At 38.8% G+C, this 19342-nt stretch overlaps 1 protein-coding gene across 1 annotated transcript; it reads right to left on the minus strand.

Moving 5' to 3' along the window:
• Nucleotides 1-639: 639 nt before the first annotated feature.
• LOC140242949 (cell adhesion molecule 4-like) lies at nucleotides 640-12708 on the minus strand. The gene is made up of 4 exons (XM_072322693.1): nucleotides 11797-12708; nucleotides 3975-4313; nucleotides 3045-3164; nucleotides 640-909 (listed from the first exon to the last, which is right to left on the minus strand). The coding sequence occupies exons 1-4, from the start codon at nucleotides 12706-12708 to the stop codon at nucleotides 640-642; spliced, it is 1641 nt and encodes a 546-aa protein (XP_072178794.1).
• Between the last annotated feature and the right edge of the window lie 6634 nt (nucleotides 12709-19342).

Genomic DNA, 19342 nt, shown 5'->3' on the forward strand with positions numbered 1-19342 from the left:
GTTCAAACTTGACCCTGCAAGAATCTGGAACTTGGCAGAATTTTTGCCTTTAATTTTAGTTTTTTAGTTGACATTGATCGTAAAAATATTAAGATGACGTAAAAACAAAATTTCTCGTATTGTATGACGAAATGGATTAGGCTTCATTAAGATTTGGAATCTCTGGAGTAGAACGTCTATTCCTTTTATTCTATAGAAGGAACCTTTAAAATATTTCAAAGCTAATGCCTTCACGGTCTTCTCTATGACCAAAAGACCAACGAATTCAAGATTTGTCAAGATATTCCCTGCTTTCGTTTTGCAACACATAAGAGTAAAAACTTTACTGTCTTAAAAGGGGACTATGATGAGGCATAATATGAAACGGCAATAAGCAATCACATAGTGATGATATACACAGCATATGATTTCTTCAGAATAAGAGTTCTAAGGTCAGACTGTAAAATCTTCCACTTAATGGTATTCGTTTAAAAATTATCTTTGTAAGATACCTTTTCTACTCGGTATACTGTAATGGAATTATAAAAGCTTTGTTCTAGGCACGCGTTGGTTTGTGGTTATTTTTTTTTTTATTTGGTTTGTTTAGAGTCATAACATCAGCCTTATTGCAGGCACATACTTATTATAAGGTTCTTGTCATCATAATTCCGTGCTCACGACAACCGGCTCCGAATCCTGATCGAAATTCTTGTCGTAGTCGGCGAACATACTGAGCTCGCCCACCAGCTCCTTCTCGAGATCGAGGTCGTTCTGAACCGGTGGCTTCTCGAGATCCACGTCCACCTCTTCGTAGTTTAGAAATTTCCCCTTTTCGAGCTTCTCGTCGTCGAGTTCGTTGCTGACGTCATAACTGGCCTTGTTGCGATACTCTTCGAAGTTCGGGTTGACTTGGTACGTGAATGTTTGGGTCTGCATGCAAGACAAGATAGGTGTGACATAGATGATGAGAGATAGATAAATAGATAGATAGATAGATAGATAGATAGATAGATAGATAGATAGATAGATAGATAGATAGATAGATAGATAGAGATGAATATACATACATTGTAGATATAGAAAGAGAAATATATCAACGAAGAAAATGTAGAGATATCAATAGACGAAGATAGGGAGAGATGTGAAGACAAAAAGATATACACGGAGAAAGGAATAGATGAATATAGATGATGAGATAGAGAGTGAGAGAGACAGAATCAGAAGAGGGCAGTTCATGACGTAGCCATGGTAACGGGGTAGATAATGCAGGTCGACAGACGACGTGCACGGGTGAAATAAAGACAAGAACATGAACAGGTCGAAAAGACAGAATAGGTGAAGAAAGGATATGATGTCCACCAAGACCCAAAGAAAAGTGAGAAAACACAGAATATGGTGGAGGTGACCAGGAATTAAAAGTGCGTGACAACGAAAGTCAACACAAAGCCACAAAAAAGTGAGCGCATGGTACGTAAGAGGAGTGATATTGTAAGGTATGATTATATTGACATCAGGACGAAAAATCGAAGATAGAGAGGTAGGCGATATGAAAGCGTTGGGTGGAAATGTACATGTAAGATCAATAAGGCAAAACAGGGTAGACGGTTAGGAGAGGAAATGACAAGACAACATGAAAAATGTGAAACAGAATGATGCATTTGGATTCTTAATGTCTATTGAAGACTACTTTCGATTCTAACGTGTACATGATTTGCACTAAAATAACAAAGAAAACACTGAGGAAGGGGCAGGTGGAGCAAGTGATAAGTATTTGCATATAAAACTATGTGTATAAAAACAGGCATTGCAGTGAAGGGATGAAATGTTGCAACTACACGGATTGAAGAATTCATGCATTCGAAATACATGCACACATTATACACGGTAAAATACGCCGATGAGTATTAAGATAAAGACTTGAAATACAATGGAGTATTCAGAGTGCATGTACACACACTATAGTTAAAAAGCATCGACTGTGCCTGTAGTCCCGCACACAGGGATGGCTTTACTGCCTAATTAATCCTCTTAGAAAATGGTTCTATATGAAATGCCACTGACATGTGACTGACGTCTTACAAAGTACAGTTGCTGGCGGGATCTCCCGAAGCGGTGCGCTTCAACAATTTGCCAGTGGTTCAGACCTCTTTAATTGCATTTGATAACGGGAAGTTGGTACTGTTATTCTGTTGCTGTTGTCGTTGTTTTAGCTTGGATATCGTTCGTACGATGATGATTGCATTCCCTTTGGTGGATTACAATATCATCCAAAGATGCTTATCGACGTGAAAGACGGAAATGATTCACTTGACTCCTCATACGATGATTCGCAATTTATCATGTTATATAGATAAATGCAAGTTTAAAATATGCACATTCAGCGAATGAGATTACACAGACATGACAGAGAGTTGCCGTGAGGAAGAACCACCCCTGGTTACCTCAAAATTTTCTCATCGATTACAGAACCGGTACTCTCTATCTTGTCCGCATGATACTAAATTGGCTGTATTTCTTGGGACTGTTTCCATTTACCATTAAAACTATACAACTGTAATTTACAGTATTATGTATATCTGATACAAACTCTTCATCACACTGACAATCCTGATTGGCAAATCACCTCACTATTAATGTTTTAGCCGTAATCAGCGTCATCTCAGCGTACAAACTGTGTTATCATGAGTAACATTGGCCCAGACATCTTGCTATTACCGGTTAACACTCTCGGTTGGCAATGGTGTACAAGAACACTTGAGCGAAAAGTCTACTGCTGCTTGTTTGATAATCTACCCGTTACAGAATTCTCCCTCTCTTGTTACATGCTACAAAAAAACACCAACCAAAAAATCACCATTGCTCTTTTGAGAGCATGATACTGCTGCCTCAGTGTAAAACAGACTATATAATAGAAAATTTTGTAATATAATTTTAAAGTAACACTGTGCAGTGTGACAGTCTATGATGGAGCATTGTATGGTTCTGCTTCGTCAGCGAGGTCATGAACGTCAGTGACGTCATAACCTCGTAGAAGACATCTCACGTGATCGAGCAGCGCGTCTTACCTCCTCTTCTTCGTCGTCGCCGACGCCGCTCTCCGACTCGCCCTTGCTTCTGACATCGCTGTTCTGTCGCGGTATGGGTTTCGGCTGTCCGTGGTCGTACTCCCGCGCGGAGGGATTCGTCTGCGAAAAGAAAGAAATGTGACCGATTCCATGAAAATAGGAAGGGAGTGAAGTGAACTGTAACAGAGTGTTCTGGTCAAGATAAGACAGCGGTAGAAAAGAAAAGAATACGTAGCGACTCAAGCAGAGTAATGATTATGATTATAGAGCTGTTGGGTCGAAATTTGAGATACAATGTACAAGGTTTTGTCACCCGGCCAATCAACGATATATGACAGTCACGATCAATTTGTTCTTATAAAATGATTTTACACAGGCACATGAAATAAACAACCTCTAGATTTATTCTTAATTTGAAATGAATTTTATCCGTAACGGGATAATGACGTATCGTTTCTCAATATGACGAAGACATTCTAACAAGCGAAAACAACAGCTATCCACAAAAGCGTGTTTATCTTCATGAAGTCACTACATGGGGCAGTCCAAACAAGATGCCGAAGAGATCCGGTCAGCTTTTAAATCCTCATTATGAAGTCAACTGACCAGCCCTGATTGTTGAATGGTCACTATAGATATTATTGCCTGGGTTATGCATTTTTGGCGAGGACAGACGCGAGGTAAATTCGCAGTTGCTGACCACCTTAACCTTCTCCGGGACCACGACCTCATAATTCTGTTGTCATTGTAATGTAGCCTTGACTTGGCCGCAGTAGGATTAATGTACGGGTTGAGAATGTTTCGGGTGGGCCTGTACGATAGGTGATTACAGTATGCTTAGGATTGGAACGAAAACGGGTGGGTCAAGCTAGACCACCAAACCGAAACGAAACAGCCCAGTCTCATCATACTAAAACTGCAAAGCTTTACCGTGTAAGGCTGAGCGTCTGGTCCGTAGCCGACGGAGTCGATTTCGAGCGGGGAGAATCCAGTGAAAGTCGGATTGTCGTGCCCCTGGTTCTCGGAGTCGATCCGCCTCAGCGCTCGCTCGTCGCGCTTCTGAGCGATCTTCTCCAGCGCCCGCCGTTGCCGCGATCGCCAGTAGCAGAACCCGATGAGAAGGACGATGATGATGGCAATGATGATGGAGCAGAGGATGGGCGCCACCAAGGCGGTGATGTTCTCGATGACGACGCGGATTGGGTAAGTGCCGGACCCTTCGCCGTGCTCGTTGATGGCTGTGCACGTTAGCAGGATACCGTCATCATCCTGATGAGGAACGAAAGCAAAAAAACTGTCAGTTATGAATGAATCCCGAAACATTTTTACAATTTCTTGCATTCTGTCTAGAGTATATCAAGTCTTGCTGTGAATGGAAAGAGAACAATTTCTAAAAGTTTGACAGAAACCAACCGATTTAGAATTACCAAGACGTCCCGAGGGCGGCTTTACTCACTTTTTATCTATTTTAATGATCACATTTTGAAGGAAATAAACAGGAATTAGCCCACACATCAACAGATCAGTGAAAATGGATCCCAAAAGTCAATTTTTTCTTATCATGGTTGTTTTTGTGTAGTCTTCGCATACATCTGTATTCATTCTGTGGGTGGGACCTTGAGGTGCTACCTTACCATGCTTACAACATTAATTGAAGATCCGTGATCTACAGACAGATAATATTGCGTATAATCTATTATGTCCGTAAAGAAATCCGCATACAAGTACATTGTTGTACATAATGACAGTGATAGACCTACAATCAATTAAGTGTACAATCTCAAAGCGCAATGTGTAATATGATCATGCATTGGTACGAATCTGAAATATTAAGTGATTGTACGGGATTACAATGTACATGAATAACAACGAGAACAAAACTACAGCTTTTCTTTCCCGCTGCGGTTTAAACAGTTTTAGTTTGGTCACATTTTGATCAATCTACACCAGCAACAATATCATAACAATCCAGCGAGACTATTAATCAGTGATGTCATTGATTTCAGGTCAGGGTGAGAGAACAGGATACACTGTAAAAACATCGGTGTTAGATTTAACACCACGGGTGTTAAATCTAAGACCGATCAAACTTCAATAAAGGACCACACCCACAGGTGTTAAAAATGCACTGTGATGGTGTTGAAAAGTGTTCACCTGACACTTCGTGGTGTTAATTTGACACTGTACTGGTGTTAATTGAAAAATGACACCACATGGTGTTGATTTGATATTTGCTGGTGTTAATATCAATGGTTTAACACCCATCCAGCTTCAATAAGGGACCACACCAGCTGGTGTTACTTTGGTGTAAATTTATTTTCACATTTTTTCAAAAATCTAGTATTTTAATGTAAAATTCTTGATCGTCTTGTTTAAATTAAAAATCAACAAGAAGTGCAGTTACTAAGAAACTCTTCCAAAAAAAAGTTTAGAATTTGGAAATGACACCCATAGGTGTTAATTTAACACCATAAATGAGCACCGAAAATTTAACACCAGCTCGGTGTTCACTATTTAACACCGGACTTTTTGCAGTGTAGAAGAAGGAGATACAAAGAGGAAAGAATTAAGAGATAAATATAAAGAGAGGGGTGGAGAGATGACAGAAATATCTTCTATTCATCCCGTTCATTTATTGCATAGTATTTAACGGCTTTCAGATCGGGGTCATGGGACTGGCAGTGACGTCATCATTTGGCATAAGGCAATATTTGCCTCGTACTAGGTGGCGTCTGGAGAAAGCGACCTTCCTCCATTGTTAGTTTTGTGAGTCTTCTCCAAATACACACATTGGAGACAAAAATTTCAGTGAACAATAGCCCTTCGTGAAGGTAAATAAAGAAGACACAATACAAACATACATCTATTTTTCCTTCCATGTTGCTCCTGACAAAGCCCAACAATTGTCCTTTGCAAGGAGAACAGCATAGGTCTCATATCTTTGTGCACACATGCTGATTGAGACGACACGGACTAGGCAAGGGAGTGGCGACCTTTGAACTTGCCTGCATTGTGATTCTTACGAAAAAGAAGTACAAATGAATGCATGCGTTCGCCCCCAGTTTCCGTTGAGATAACAGTGCCACCGTGTTATAGTTATCGGTATCGTACATATCGTAATTATGACATCATGTTGTTTGTTATAGGTGCGGCAGTATAAACTACATCAGCTACTCAACCAATATCTCGTCAGCGTTTGATAAACTCAAATAAACGTAAGATGGGTGATTGTCTTGAGGATCCTTGGAACATTGTACCTCATAGATTCTTTGATGACCATCTACTAAATCTTGACTAGTAATTTGGTATTTAACACAAACTCACAACTTATTAACAAACAGACTTACAGTGCTGATTTCATAATGTGTTTCATATAGTTCATACACTCTTTGTGCAAGCATTGACCCCCACCCCCCCCCCCATGCTTCTGGAATAAGGAATTAATGAAACAATAAACTTGACCAGACAGTTACTTCGCTACAATTTATTTTAAATGCGAACAGCATGAAATATAAATCAGTAATATTGTACAGAAATAATTTTACACAGTTTGAATGAATCATCTTGCAATAACCGCGTTATGAGAAGATTTTTAAATAATATTTCGTGTTAGTCACTGAAATGTCACATTGCAAGTTTATAACGTTGAGTTGGCTTTGCTGCAGTAATAAATGACATGTTTGTCGAGAACATGGTTGTGAAAACGTCCGCGCTTCCACCAGTCGGGTTATACCATAACATAGAGAGGGAATTTATCTATTTATTCATCCATTTTCTTTAGAGGGTATAGTTTTGGGGTTGCTGTTGTTGTGTTGTGTGTTTGTATTTGTGTGTATTTAATTTGTATTGCTGTCAAAATGTTTTTTAATATTCTTTTAAGCCAAAAACTGCATGGGTTGCTGACCCCCCCCCCCCCTTGTCATTCTGAAATGTCTTATCAATATCTAAATTATCATACTCACAATAATCTTAATTGATACACGTATAAACCTATTTTGTCTTTTATTCATTACCATTACTTGATCACGCGCAACATTATACCTCTTCCAATAATTTCCGCAAAGCTATTGTACACATATATATATGCATTATAAAAACACTCAATATAAATAACAATGCAAACATGCTAGATCCTTATTTTTGTTGTTATATCTTTTCTTCAAATTCATGAAATTCTTCCGTCGAGATGTTTTCATTGCAACTGATTGCCAAATTGCCCTACATCGACGTAAATAAATAAGCACTGAATTAATCAGTGTTTCAGTGGTAGCCATGATAAAAAATCATGGGCGTACATACTCGAGCAGGATTCGAACCTACGACCTCCTGATCACCGGACAGGCGTCATCTCCACTAGACCACCGAGCTTTCGCCCGACAGCAAGCGTTGGTTCTAAAGGCCCGGTCCCACTGGCCGACGGACACAAAGCGTATGCAGAAAGGACACAGCGGACGAGCAAAATTTCGAGGATGGCTTCATCCGCTTTCATCCGCTCCAAAAATTGGCGAAAATTGGCGGTAACAGAACGGAAATAGAACGGACGTGGGTAGTATGTAGCGAGGATGTTAAACGTATGTTCATCGGAAGCCTAGCGGATGAAAGCGGATGGAAGGGGGTGACAGCTCCGAAGGGGTTACCGGAGATAATTGCGAAACGGACGCATAGCAGAAAAAGCGGATGCAGAGTGGATGCAGAGTGGATGCAGAGCGGATGCAGGGGGGATGCTTTCGAAATGCTTTATATACGAGATGCATACGCTTACATCCTTTCTATTAACGTGCTATTGACGATGTAAAGACGTTCCACGTACCATATCTTTCCTCCCTCTTTCCGTTTTTAGCTGCAGCGGATGTGAGTTGCGAGGATGCCCAGAGGATGCAGAGAGGATGCAGCGGACGTTTAAGGGATGCCGCACGGACATACAACGTTTGTTGCTCGTATGTCGCGGATTTACATCGTACACAGCGGAAAGTTCATCCGTTCTAAAAGTTTTAAGCAGCTTAAAACTTTTTGCGCGTATGAAATCACAGTGGACGGATGCTCGATGGATAGAGCGGATGAAACACGTATGCGATGGGTACACAGCGGATTCGTAGCGTTTTCCAACGGATGGCAAGATTTTTTGTACGCTTTACATCCTCTTTGCATCCGTAAGTGCAGTGGGACCGGGCCTTAATCCGTATAGCAGGCAGCGGTACTGCTTTGTTATTCAAATTCATGAAATTCTTCCGTCGAGATGTTTTCATTGCAACTGATTGACAAATTGCCCTACATCGACGTAAATAAGCACTGAATTGATCAGTGTTTTAGTAGTAGCCATGATAAAAAAAAAAAAAAGATCATGGGCGTACATACTCGAGTAGGATTCGAACCTACGACCTCCTGATCACCGGACAGGCGTCATTTTCCACTAGACCACCGAGCTTTCGCATGACAGCAAGTGCTGGTTCTAATCCTTCAGCATGCAGCGGGTACTGCGTAATTATTCAAATTCATGAAATTCTTCCGTCGAGATGTTTTCCTCTTGTTGTACTTACGTCTGTATTACGAAAAAAGTAAAACACGTTTCAAGCTGGTTTCATCTATATGACGTTGTGATGACAATAGGCCGTTCTCCGAGTTCACATCATTCTTAAACTCCGGTAGGTGGATAACAATGACAGTTTTTGGAAGTGTCGCGAGAATGCATTAGATGCCGATTACGAATTTCTCTTTCTCTCCATCTCTCCTCCCTACCTTTCTGCGTCTTAGTCTTAGTTTATGGTTATCTGGGGGTTTTTTATGATATTGTCTTTTGGGTGCATGGGAGAGTGAATTAACGAGAATAGTCGCATCCGTCGCCAAGACCATGCAACAAGTGAATACTTGGGCCGTTCTTGAAGTGGTTTATCCGCGGAACCTGCCGGCGGACAAAAGAAAGCGTTTGTTTCTGGTGCTCATGCCTTATACCTCTAGTACATGCTTATCCTGCTCCACACAACGTTAACCTTCGTATGCACTATACATAGCGATAAACAGGAATGTATCCAGCTAAGAACGCAGGCTATTAAAAAAAACACCTTTTTAGTAAACCCACCACGCTGAGATCCGTTGTCAACAAACCATTCTTTTCCTGCAGATTTTTTTTTCTGCGGTTTATGGCTGGCTCAAACTTGCTGACACAATGAGATATACAACGTGTATTATGTTCATTTCGATTTCAAGATCTTTTTTTTTAAATAAAAACGACTGTCAAAAAGTTTTCCGTAAAGTGTCGCACACCTGGAAATATTAGGCAGATACCAGAGAAATGTTACCGGCAGGAAAACATTATTTGACTACTCTTGTATGTCAGTAATAAGATAACACAGTCATGTAGTAGTAATACTGATCAGTGCTGATGATTAAGTTGTTGTTTTTTTTTATATGTTTTATCGATTTCAACTATTGATTAAGTTGATGACGACGATAGACTGATTACATAAAGATGATGATGATGATGATGATGATGATGATGATGATGATGATGATGAGAATAATAACGAAAATAAAAACAATGATAATGATAATATGATAATGTGAATTCGAGTATATAGGAAAATACAATGGATATATCAAAGCGGGGCTCCAGCATCAAGATAAAAATATGACATGTACAGCAGATGAGCTGTTTGATAATCAATAACATCACACCTTTTTGTAATTTGCATACATGTATGTGTTTCCAGTCATTACTATTGGATGAAAACATTTTAAAATTATTTTCAAGTTGCTTATAATTACTCTGTTCAGGTTGGTTGAAGTTGTCACTCTATACAAGTAGTTTTATAGTTGTTGTTTTTGCTGCTTCTACCATATACAATAAACCTTTCACATGGAGACTAAAAAAAAGACCTTTTTGATCCTTTTCACTGCAGTTGCAGGAATGCGTTAATGGTTCGCTGGGATCAAACATGTTCAAGGTAAATAACATCAGCTTACGACATTGATTGATGAACTACAATTGTATTTCGAAACAGGCATAATAGTAGTGCCTACATATGTACATGCATAAACCTGCATTGAATGAGTTTTTAATTTGTTCATTTCAGGCAGACATTCCGTTTGGGTCTATTCTGAGATTTGGTATTCTTGGGTTCATCGGAACCAGTACTTATCTTCTTCTACTTTTCTACCATTGAATTGTGTGCTAGTGTGTAGAAAAAGAGACCTCACAAAGACAGCCTCTGTTCACCTTTCTATGTTTTCTGTGCGGGTATACTTAGATCATTGCCTTCAGCATTACTGGAGAAAGGGCACCACCTAGATTCTTGATGTGAATTACTTAAAGTATTCAAATCTGATCTACCAATATGTACACAGCTTTCGCGATTGCGCAACGGGGGAAAGTCGTCCGTTGACATAACCTCGCAGGAATGATATCTGTTCAATGATCACAGAAGAATCTACGTGAGATATTGAATCACATCTGACAAATTGATGAATCGATGAAAAATAAACAGAGACGACTGAAAATTACATTTCAATATTCGTTAGCTTGTACACGTATATCGTCACGGCAATTCCATTGCGACCCGATATTAAGCATCTGTAAATCACAGCCAAAATCACGTGACTACGTGACCTCCCAAGGTAAAAACATGGCGCCACTTCGAGTAGTACTTCTATAGTCCGTTTGTTTTTTCTCTTAAAGTGGAATGCTCAATTTTCTACACTCCATCTTCTTTACAGCAATTCTTCACATCTTACAACATTCATAAATTACGTTACAGGTGATGATGTTTGCCGCAATCTGTTTTATAACTGTGAAAGTAAAAATAGCACTTTTGACAGAGTCTGCGTGTAGAGTTTGTATACACTATACAGTACTAAAGCAGATGGGACTGCAAGGCCGCTGTGTCCTTGTTTGACCAATTATGGATTAATCGGTTAATTAATCAGATGGCAACACAGAACACACTAAATGTCAACCTGGAATGGTGGGATCGTTTTCTGAAATAACAGACACGATAGCTGTCTCGTAGCTATGTCAACAGATAATGTGAGCAAAATATCGTTTGTGTACTTTGTGAATATGCAATTGTGTTTGTTGTTGTTGTTGTTGTTGTTGTTGGTTTGTTGGTTTTTTATTTTGTTTTGTTTTGATTTGTTTTTCAGTCAACAGCAGTGGTGTTGATGCTATCATAAGTGGCGTATTTGCTAGATGCACTATCTGGCATGCCGTACAAAATGAAAAACTGTTGAGGTCTAGTATGTTAGATACTAATTGGTTAAGGTTCCCCTTTCTGAATCACTTTCCCTTACCCTCTTTCAGCCATTCTCTTACTGTATATCAAAACACGCATTTACGATGCAAACACATGTAGAAAGTTAATAAGTAGATATATAAATATATATGCAAATAAATATATATATATCATACATAATGTACCACTGTATATGCTAACATTACAATGTATATACATGTATACTTATATACACACACACACACACACACATATATATATATATATATATATATATATATATATATATATATATATATATAAGTACATGTATGTACAGAATGTGTGTGTGTGTGATGAAAACACTCATTCAATATTACTGCTCAAGAATTATATCTACAGTCATTGAAACCTTTATTTGAACATCGACGCTTTACATAGAATTGTTGTGTAAATCATTTGAGATCTATTAATACAGAAATGGCATAATCATAAAAGGCAATTACTCCTGTTTACATCACTTTTGCCAAGGCCTTATCAAAGCTTACCGTCTGGATGTCTGGAAGAACTAAGACCTGATTATTGTCCTCTAGCCTCGCCAGGTTGAATCGGCGATCGTACGCGTAGTCGATCTCCTTGTCGCCATACCTCCAAAAGAACGCAAACACGTTTGGATTCCCGGTCGCGTCGCATCGAAATCGTCCTTCTCTTCCCGTCCTGATGTCTCCCACTGTTGTGATCGTGACGACGGGAGGCGACGTCACCGTTAGTTCCACCTGACATCGCACGCTGTTGACAGTCGTCGACAAACATTCGAACCTGTCGCCATTCATCGACGCATCTGCAATGACGCTCGTCGATATCAACGTCGGCACAGACGTCGACGCGTTGGACGTCGAAGGAAGAAGGTTGTTACTGGACACACGCCTCCACTGGAGATCGACGTTGGCGTCGGATGAAGCACAGTGCAACTGAACTTCATCATCGACATGGACCTCTCGCCTTGGTGACACCCAGCATTCTGGCGCGCCCGATGGGTCAAGCGTGGCTACGATCAACTCGGCTTCCTGCGAGGATGCTACTTCGACCGCAGTTGCATCGCCCCTCCCCGTCAGGTACATCACACACTTGTACACACCCTCGTCTGCTCCGGACGCTGAGTTGATAACGAGATTGTAGTCCCCAAGACTGACATCGCCAACGACTTGGTATCTGTCTCGAAAGCCTTGCGGCACGTTGTAGTCCGGCCCGACGAACTGGGTGGTGATCGCCGGTATCTGCCAGTATACCTCTGCCCCGTCCGGCCGGTTCAAGACCCTACATGGCATCACTACCCGGTTGCCTTCAACCACCTCCTTATCCTCCGGCTGGATGGAGAAATACTGTGCATGCGACAACGATGTCCTCGTCGTCAGGAGTACAAGCGAGATTGCAAGAAGACGGAAGCTGATTGTCGCCATGATTCCACACACACACGTACATAGACACTATAAATGAATGAAATAAGAGCTCCGAGTTGCACAATTACAAAAGTGGCTTCAAAACACAAGGCACCGTGCTCTCCAACCTAAAAAAACGAGAGTGTGTATGTACAAAAAAGAAAGAAGATGTTTTCCAGGGAGTTAGTCCGTTTGTCCACCATGATACCGTCTACATGATTGCTGTTAATCGTAAGATTAGACCGGGAGAAACATGCAAGCCTAGCGCATTTAGAACCGAAAGCGCCACAGGTTATAGAAAGAGAGCACTCTTTGCTATGTCGCTTTAGGTAGCGGTCTCAAGTAACGGCTACCACACACTCACTCAACGATAGCTACCGATTCGGATGCCACGTACAAAAAACCTCGCACTGTACGAGATTTTTTCCAGTCGTGCTGTCTTACGTAGATCTGTGCCACGGTCCCAACAGCTTTGACTAACCCTGTTCAAGAATAGCCACACCGCACTCTCGGGACAATAGGCAACCTCTGAGCCGGCAGCTAGTAAGATGAATAAAGAAGCAAGCGAACAGAATTGACTGAAAGAGCAATGTCGTGTACTGCATTGACGTTCGCTGAAAGAACCAGTGCTTTTACAAACTCACTCAGCCGTAGTGCTGTCTTTTCAAACGTCTCAGAAATTCACTGTGTCTGTGTGCATTATCAACCCACCTCTATTGTATGGAGTGGGGGTCAGGAATCCACCACACCCATGCCCTGGTGTGAGGATTTTTTAACCATTGTGTTGCCAGTGTGTTTATTATACTTGCTTTCGTTTTCAAATTTCTCAAACTTCTCCATCGCTTTTTGTCTTTGAAGTATAATTTGCTAGTCCATTTGCATTCGAGCCTACTTTATACTATGAAGAGGCAAGCACTCAGATAAATACATTTCCATGTATCTCATACATATCTCTCTCTTTCTTATATATTTTTCATATATTATACATGTATATGTATACACGTGTGTATATGTCAAGATGGAAAGATGGAAGAAACGATTGGATTAGGCCTATAGACAGTCATGATAGAGCTCGCCCAATCCCATATGAATAAAACGATAACACTACCTCTCTTTGAGAGAATCCTTATTTTTGATAAGAACACACACACACACACAAACATATATATATATATATATATATATATATATATATATATATATATATATATATATTACTGCATCTTCACTTAAAAACACTGTATCTTCACTACGTACTGTATATACAACCACTCAGAAAACCAAGCTTGTGTTACCCCACACCTGCCCTGGGAATATTTTCATCTCATGAAAGTTACTGAAACACTCAAAATATATGAGAGGTTTTCTTTTTCCAACTTGAAAGATGAATTCTAGTCCTCTTATAAATTAGTCTGCTAAGAAAGAAAGAGTATACGAGTACAACATTGAAACTCGATCAAAACCGGTTAAAAAATTAGGGGAGTTATAGCACTGAGAAGTTTCGCTTAAATCTGCAGAACAGTTCTCGTACAGATGATATGAATATGCACATGAGTGAGCTGATGATGTCATCACCTCAATAATTTTCCATTGACCGTGGGCAAAAAAAAAAGAAAAAAAAAACGAACATTCGATGTTTCTGTTATTGAAGTGTAGGCCTAAAACATGCTGTCATTCCGTGTTGAATAACTTCAGAATAATAAATCAGTTAGACATATCAGGATTTGAGACTGAGGCTTACCTGCGCTTGAATGTAAAACTAAAAATATCAAAATTTTCGTACAAACTTTATGTCTAATTGCAAGTGGATGACATCATCGCTTTACTATTCGCATATTGATATATTGACTGTTCAAGAATCTGCTTCCTGGAAAAATGCAGAACTTCAGAATGTCATGACTTCCTTATTTTTAATCAGATTTTTTATTCTCCATATCTCGGAAACGGTTCAAGGTATCTTTGTGAGTTAATGTTTTAGTGTTCTTCTGGTGTTGTACTCAGTCGAGATCAAATTCTGTCGTAATTATGTGCAATTATAACAACAGAAATGCTTGTAAGATTATGTTGTTATTTGTTTGTAGGTATATGTAGGTATATGAGAGAGTGTGTGTATGTATTAGTGTAAAGGGAGTAATAAAGAGAAAGAGAGATATGTGCGAATATCATATTATTATGTATTATTTATTATAATAATTTAGATATAGTATATGGTTATGTTATTCAGAGATCTTATTTAATGTGTTGTTTGTAGATTTAATGTATTTTGATATGAGAGTTAATGTTCATTTGATAAGAGAAGATGGTGAGAAAATATCCGTTTTGTTAATGAAACTGATTATTTGTGTAAAATTATTGTGTTGATTTGTGGAATGTTTATATTAACACCTTCACTAATAAGTATATACACAACTTAAACATAGTCAACTTATCTATGATAATGAGAATTGTGGTATCAGAAATTGTAATTGCAATAATTGTGTTTGTTCTGTAGTGCAGTTTAATTTCATTGTGGATGATTAAGATGAATATGTATTCATGGTCCTTTTTGCAAAATGCCTACAATTCAGTCTGCGGACTTCGATGTATATTGCTCAATAAATATTTTTTTCAATTCAATTCAAAACAGATTTTGATTACATTTTCATTGTGGCGCTAAAAAAAATGTTACCCTTTCTTATCGGACGAACTTTCAACTGCATTGATGCACTGGAATTCCCCTTTAATCGTTCCGTGAGAGAAAGCTATCGTGCGATTTCTCTTTTCAATGACGAATAGAATCAAACAACAATTTTCAATAGATTCAATGAATTAGATCTTCAGTCCGCCACGAAAATCGATCAGCAAAGTGGCGCTATGTCAAGGTGAATAGGTCATCTTGCGCACATACAGATGCATGTGTCCACACAGTGAATGTCACTGTTGGTGAGCTCGCATTAGCCGATGATTGGTACCTGTCGTTGTTGTGATTTTTTGTTCTTATCAGCCCTGCTTCTTTTACCGAGTCTAAAACTCTGTATGAATCTCATTTGTGTCAGTGCAAGAACACAGGCACACAACAAACCTCAACTATCAGGTGCGATTTTCTTCACTTTGTCTCCCTCTACAAATTAAATTTGTTCAGATCGCAACTGCTGATCTGTAAATTAACAAACATGTCGGAAAAAAGGAACCAGTGGGACTCGAACCTGTCATCTACTGCATCTCTCTGAATAATATCTTTCTTCCATTTGATATGCCTTGTCCGCCTTGGACTACTTAACATAACAATGTCGCAATTTCGGATCTTGGGTATTTGTTCCATGTTCATCGTGTCACTGCCGGCAACCAGGGACAGCCTGGTGGAAGTGTCGCTGCCCGGAAAGCAGTAGATGACAGGTTCGAGTCCCACTGGTTCCTTTTTTCCGACATGTTTGTTAATTTACAGATCAGTAGTTGTGATGTCAACAAATTTACTTTGTAGAGGGAGACAAAGTGAAGAAAATCGCACCTGAACCTTCACCCCTCTGAATAATATCTTTCTTCCAAACCTCAACTAGGTCGGTATGATTCTAATTGATTAACTGGTATTTTTTTATTAACTTCAACTATGAATCAGTTATAACGTTTGTTTATTAACATGTATGTCAGGTCATGCCCAATGAACAATATAAAATGATTATATGCAATGATGTAGTTATAGTATGGCAGAGATGATCAAGGTGGTGACTTAGTTTTGGATCGAGAGGCATTTTAAGACACAGGAGAAGGAACATTTGTAAGAGTTATATATAGCGGTAGTTGTACAATTTACTTTAAATATACTAAATGCAGTAAGGTGTTTGCAGTCGTATTTTCTGTGATGTGTAATGTAAATTCATGATTGCTATATTTGTAGATGAACATTACATATCATATCATATTCAAAAATATCTAATCATTAAAGCAATCATTGTAATCAATAATAGCTCTTTGTTTAAGATATTGCATATGTTACTGTGGACATTTATTATGTCTGTTCTGTCAGACAACACTTATGTCTGCAAGATACAACGAACACAAAACATTAAAAAAAAAATCCAAATTGCACAATTAATATCAAGATGAGGTATGCCACTTTGAGGGATTTTGTTTTTCCTGATGAGACCGCCAATGTCAATAATGACAGTCCCGCCGCATTGTTCTTCAAAGGTAGATGCCTCCAACCTATACTGCGACGTATACATCGCACTTGTTTCTGCATAAATTAATCTGATTCGATAACAAGCACACAAGGTAGATCGCTGTGCAGAAAGATCAATAATGTATGGAGCTGCATGCAAATAACCGATGATTGTCCTGGCGGGAAAGACAAGGTCAACCCTCCAATTGAAAGACAACCTATATCATCTGCATGTTTTGTATTCTTAGAATTCGTCACGATCAGCCCCTACATTGTACGTAGTCGCAGTATCATACTCTAGAGATCAACCTGAAATCGTCCCCAAGACCAACAGAGGGCGTAATCTGTTGCGTATTTGCGACTGTCCGCCTTAATTGGCAATCATTAAGTTTTTTTGATTTTCAAATATTTGCACCAATTTTATCATGAACTAAACATTAAAAAAGGTAGTATATAGCTCGATTACGTTGGTTCTATCCCTACTGATGCTTTTGATAGTTACATGCCTGTTTTCCAAGTTTTCTTGCCTCGATAGACATATTGGAGTTAAAGGGGAAATCCAGTCCAAATATAAGATAGTCTGATATGAAAGAGTAAAATATTGCGAGTTCAACGGTATGATTTTGATCGAAATCGGGTGAAAAATAAGGAAGTTATGACATTTTGAAGTTTCGCTTATATTTCAGAAAACCGTTCTTGAACAGTCAGTGTGAATATGCAAATGGCAAAGTGAGCATGTCATACCCTCACAACTTGCCAGAGAGTTTGTACATAAATTTTGAAATTTCCAGTTTTTCATTCTAACGCAATTATGCCCGAGGCTCAAATCCTTATATATCTAACTGATAACTATTCTGAAGTTATTTAACCAGGAATAACATCTTGTTTCAGACTTCAATGACAGAAACATTGAATTTTCGTCATTTTTTGTACACGATCAATGGAAAATTGTGAGGGTATGACATGGTCAGCTCACTCAATTGCATATTCATATCCACTGTACAAGAACTTTTTTTGCAGAGATTAGCAAATCTTTAAAATTTCATAACTTCCTTATTTTTCATCCAATTTCAGTCAAGTTTTTACCGTTGAATTCATAAGATTTTACGCTTTTTTTTATCAGACTACTTATTTTTGGACTGGATTTCCCCTTTAAAGACCAGTTTCTTGGTTGCCCTCTGTATAGGTTGTCATTGCCGACGATTTACGTCAGTAACGTGTTTGGAAGCTGTAATAACACAGCATGTTGTTAATGTTACTGTAAGGGTAACAAAAATGTCCCTCCATATTGATAGAGTAAACTCGAAAGCAGACGACATGAGTTTACACGGTCAGAAAGAAAGAGCTTTGCAAGGTGGCAATTACCTTTTCTTATCCAGATTGTAAAAAGTAACCATAAAATAATTCCTAGTGGCTTCTAGCAATGAATTATTGTTTAAAGTGTATTGCTAAATTAATGGAAAACGCCGTTGACAAGGTAATTTTATTAGAGCGAATGGAAGTTAATGTTTTTTCAGAATCCTTTACGTTACTAAAGACGGCAAGCATTCACGCCGGAGTTGACATCAACGGAAAATAACATAATGATATTAGAGATCGATCAAATCAAGCTGTTGGGGATACAATTACCATGTCGGCTCAGAGTCTAAACTTGATGTCGAATTAAAGGGAAAGTGTCATACCGAACTCATTCAGTTATTCTTCCAGGACCACGATAGTGATAACCATATACAGCTCTTTCGTTTCTTGTACGGCTTACAGTAATGTAATCATTATCATCAATTGCCTAGGGAGACTTTCCCTTGTCTATAATGGTTTCGAAGGACATGAAGGATTACGAGGGCTACCGGAACATGATTAAATACAGTAATTTGGTTTATTGCATAAAATAGTTGTCCTTGTTTTCGTCCTCTTCCTCAACAGCATCGATCACTTTAATCATCACTGTCATCGTCATCATTGTCATCTTCTTTGTCATCATCTTCATCAATAAAATCATCCTCACAGTCATCCTCCTTGTTGTCAACATCAACATCATCTTCACCGTCTTCATAATAACAATTATGTTCATCAACATAATCATCATCATATTCAGCCTAATTCTATAATCATATATCGTTGTAAAGATTGGTTTATATGTTTATTACTAATTGGTGGTAGCCTAGGGGAGGTGTATGGGGCATAGAGTCAAATGAAGATTCGAATAGTGAAAATGAGATGAGATGGTGATGATGGTGATGATGATGATGATGATGCTGGCGACGATGATAGACTTATACATTTCAGCATTATCAAATTTGTAAACGAGAATTATTGCATTGATACTGTGGAAGATGACTATATCACCGTTGTCAATGTAATGAAGTGATATTATCGATATTTGACTGATTGATTAATTTTTGACAGTATGTGTGTGACATGGTGTATATGTATTTTGTGTTGTGGCAATGTAAACTTTAACATTTATTTTGTAACTCGTATACCTTCCATTCGTTTTGAATGAAACGGTGGACCTTG

The sequence above is a fragment of the Diadema setosum genome, chromosome 19 (genome assembly GCF_964275005.1).
Source record: "Diadema setosum chromosome 19, eeDiaSeto1, whole genome shotgun sequence".
Taxonomy (NCBI): domain Eukaryota; kingdom Metazoa; phylum Echinodermata; class Echinoidea; order Diadematoida; family Diadematidae; genus Diadema; species Diadema setosum.

What these genes read in the sequence shown, in the direction of transcription:
- LOC140242949 (XM_072322693.1), bottom strand. Translation starts at nt 12,708, where the DNA reads ATGGCGACAATCAGCTTCCGTCTTCTTGCAATCTCGCTTGTACTCCTG. An exon ending in TTCTTCCAGACATCCAGACG is followed by an intron (nt 4,314 to 11,796) that starts GTAAGCTTTGAT and finishes GTTCCTCATCAG; the next exon opens with GATGATGACGGTATCCTGCT. An exon ending in GCGACGACGAAGAAGAGGAG is followed by an intron (nt 910 to 3,044) that starts GTAAGACGCGCT and finishes TCTTGCATGCAG; the next exon opens with ACCCAAACATTCACGTACCA.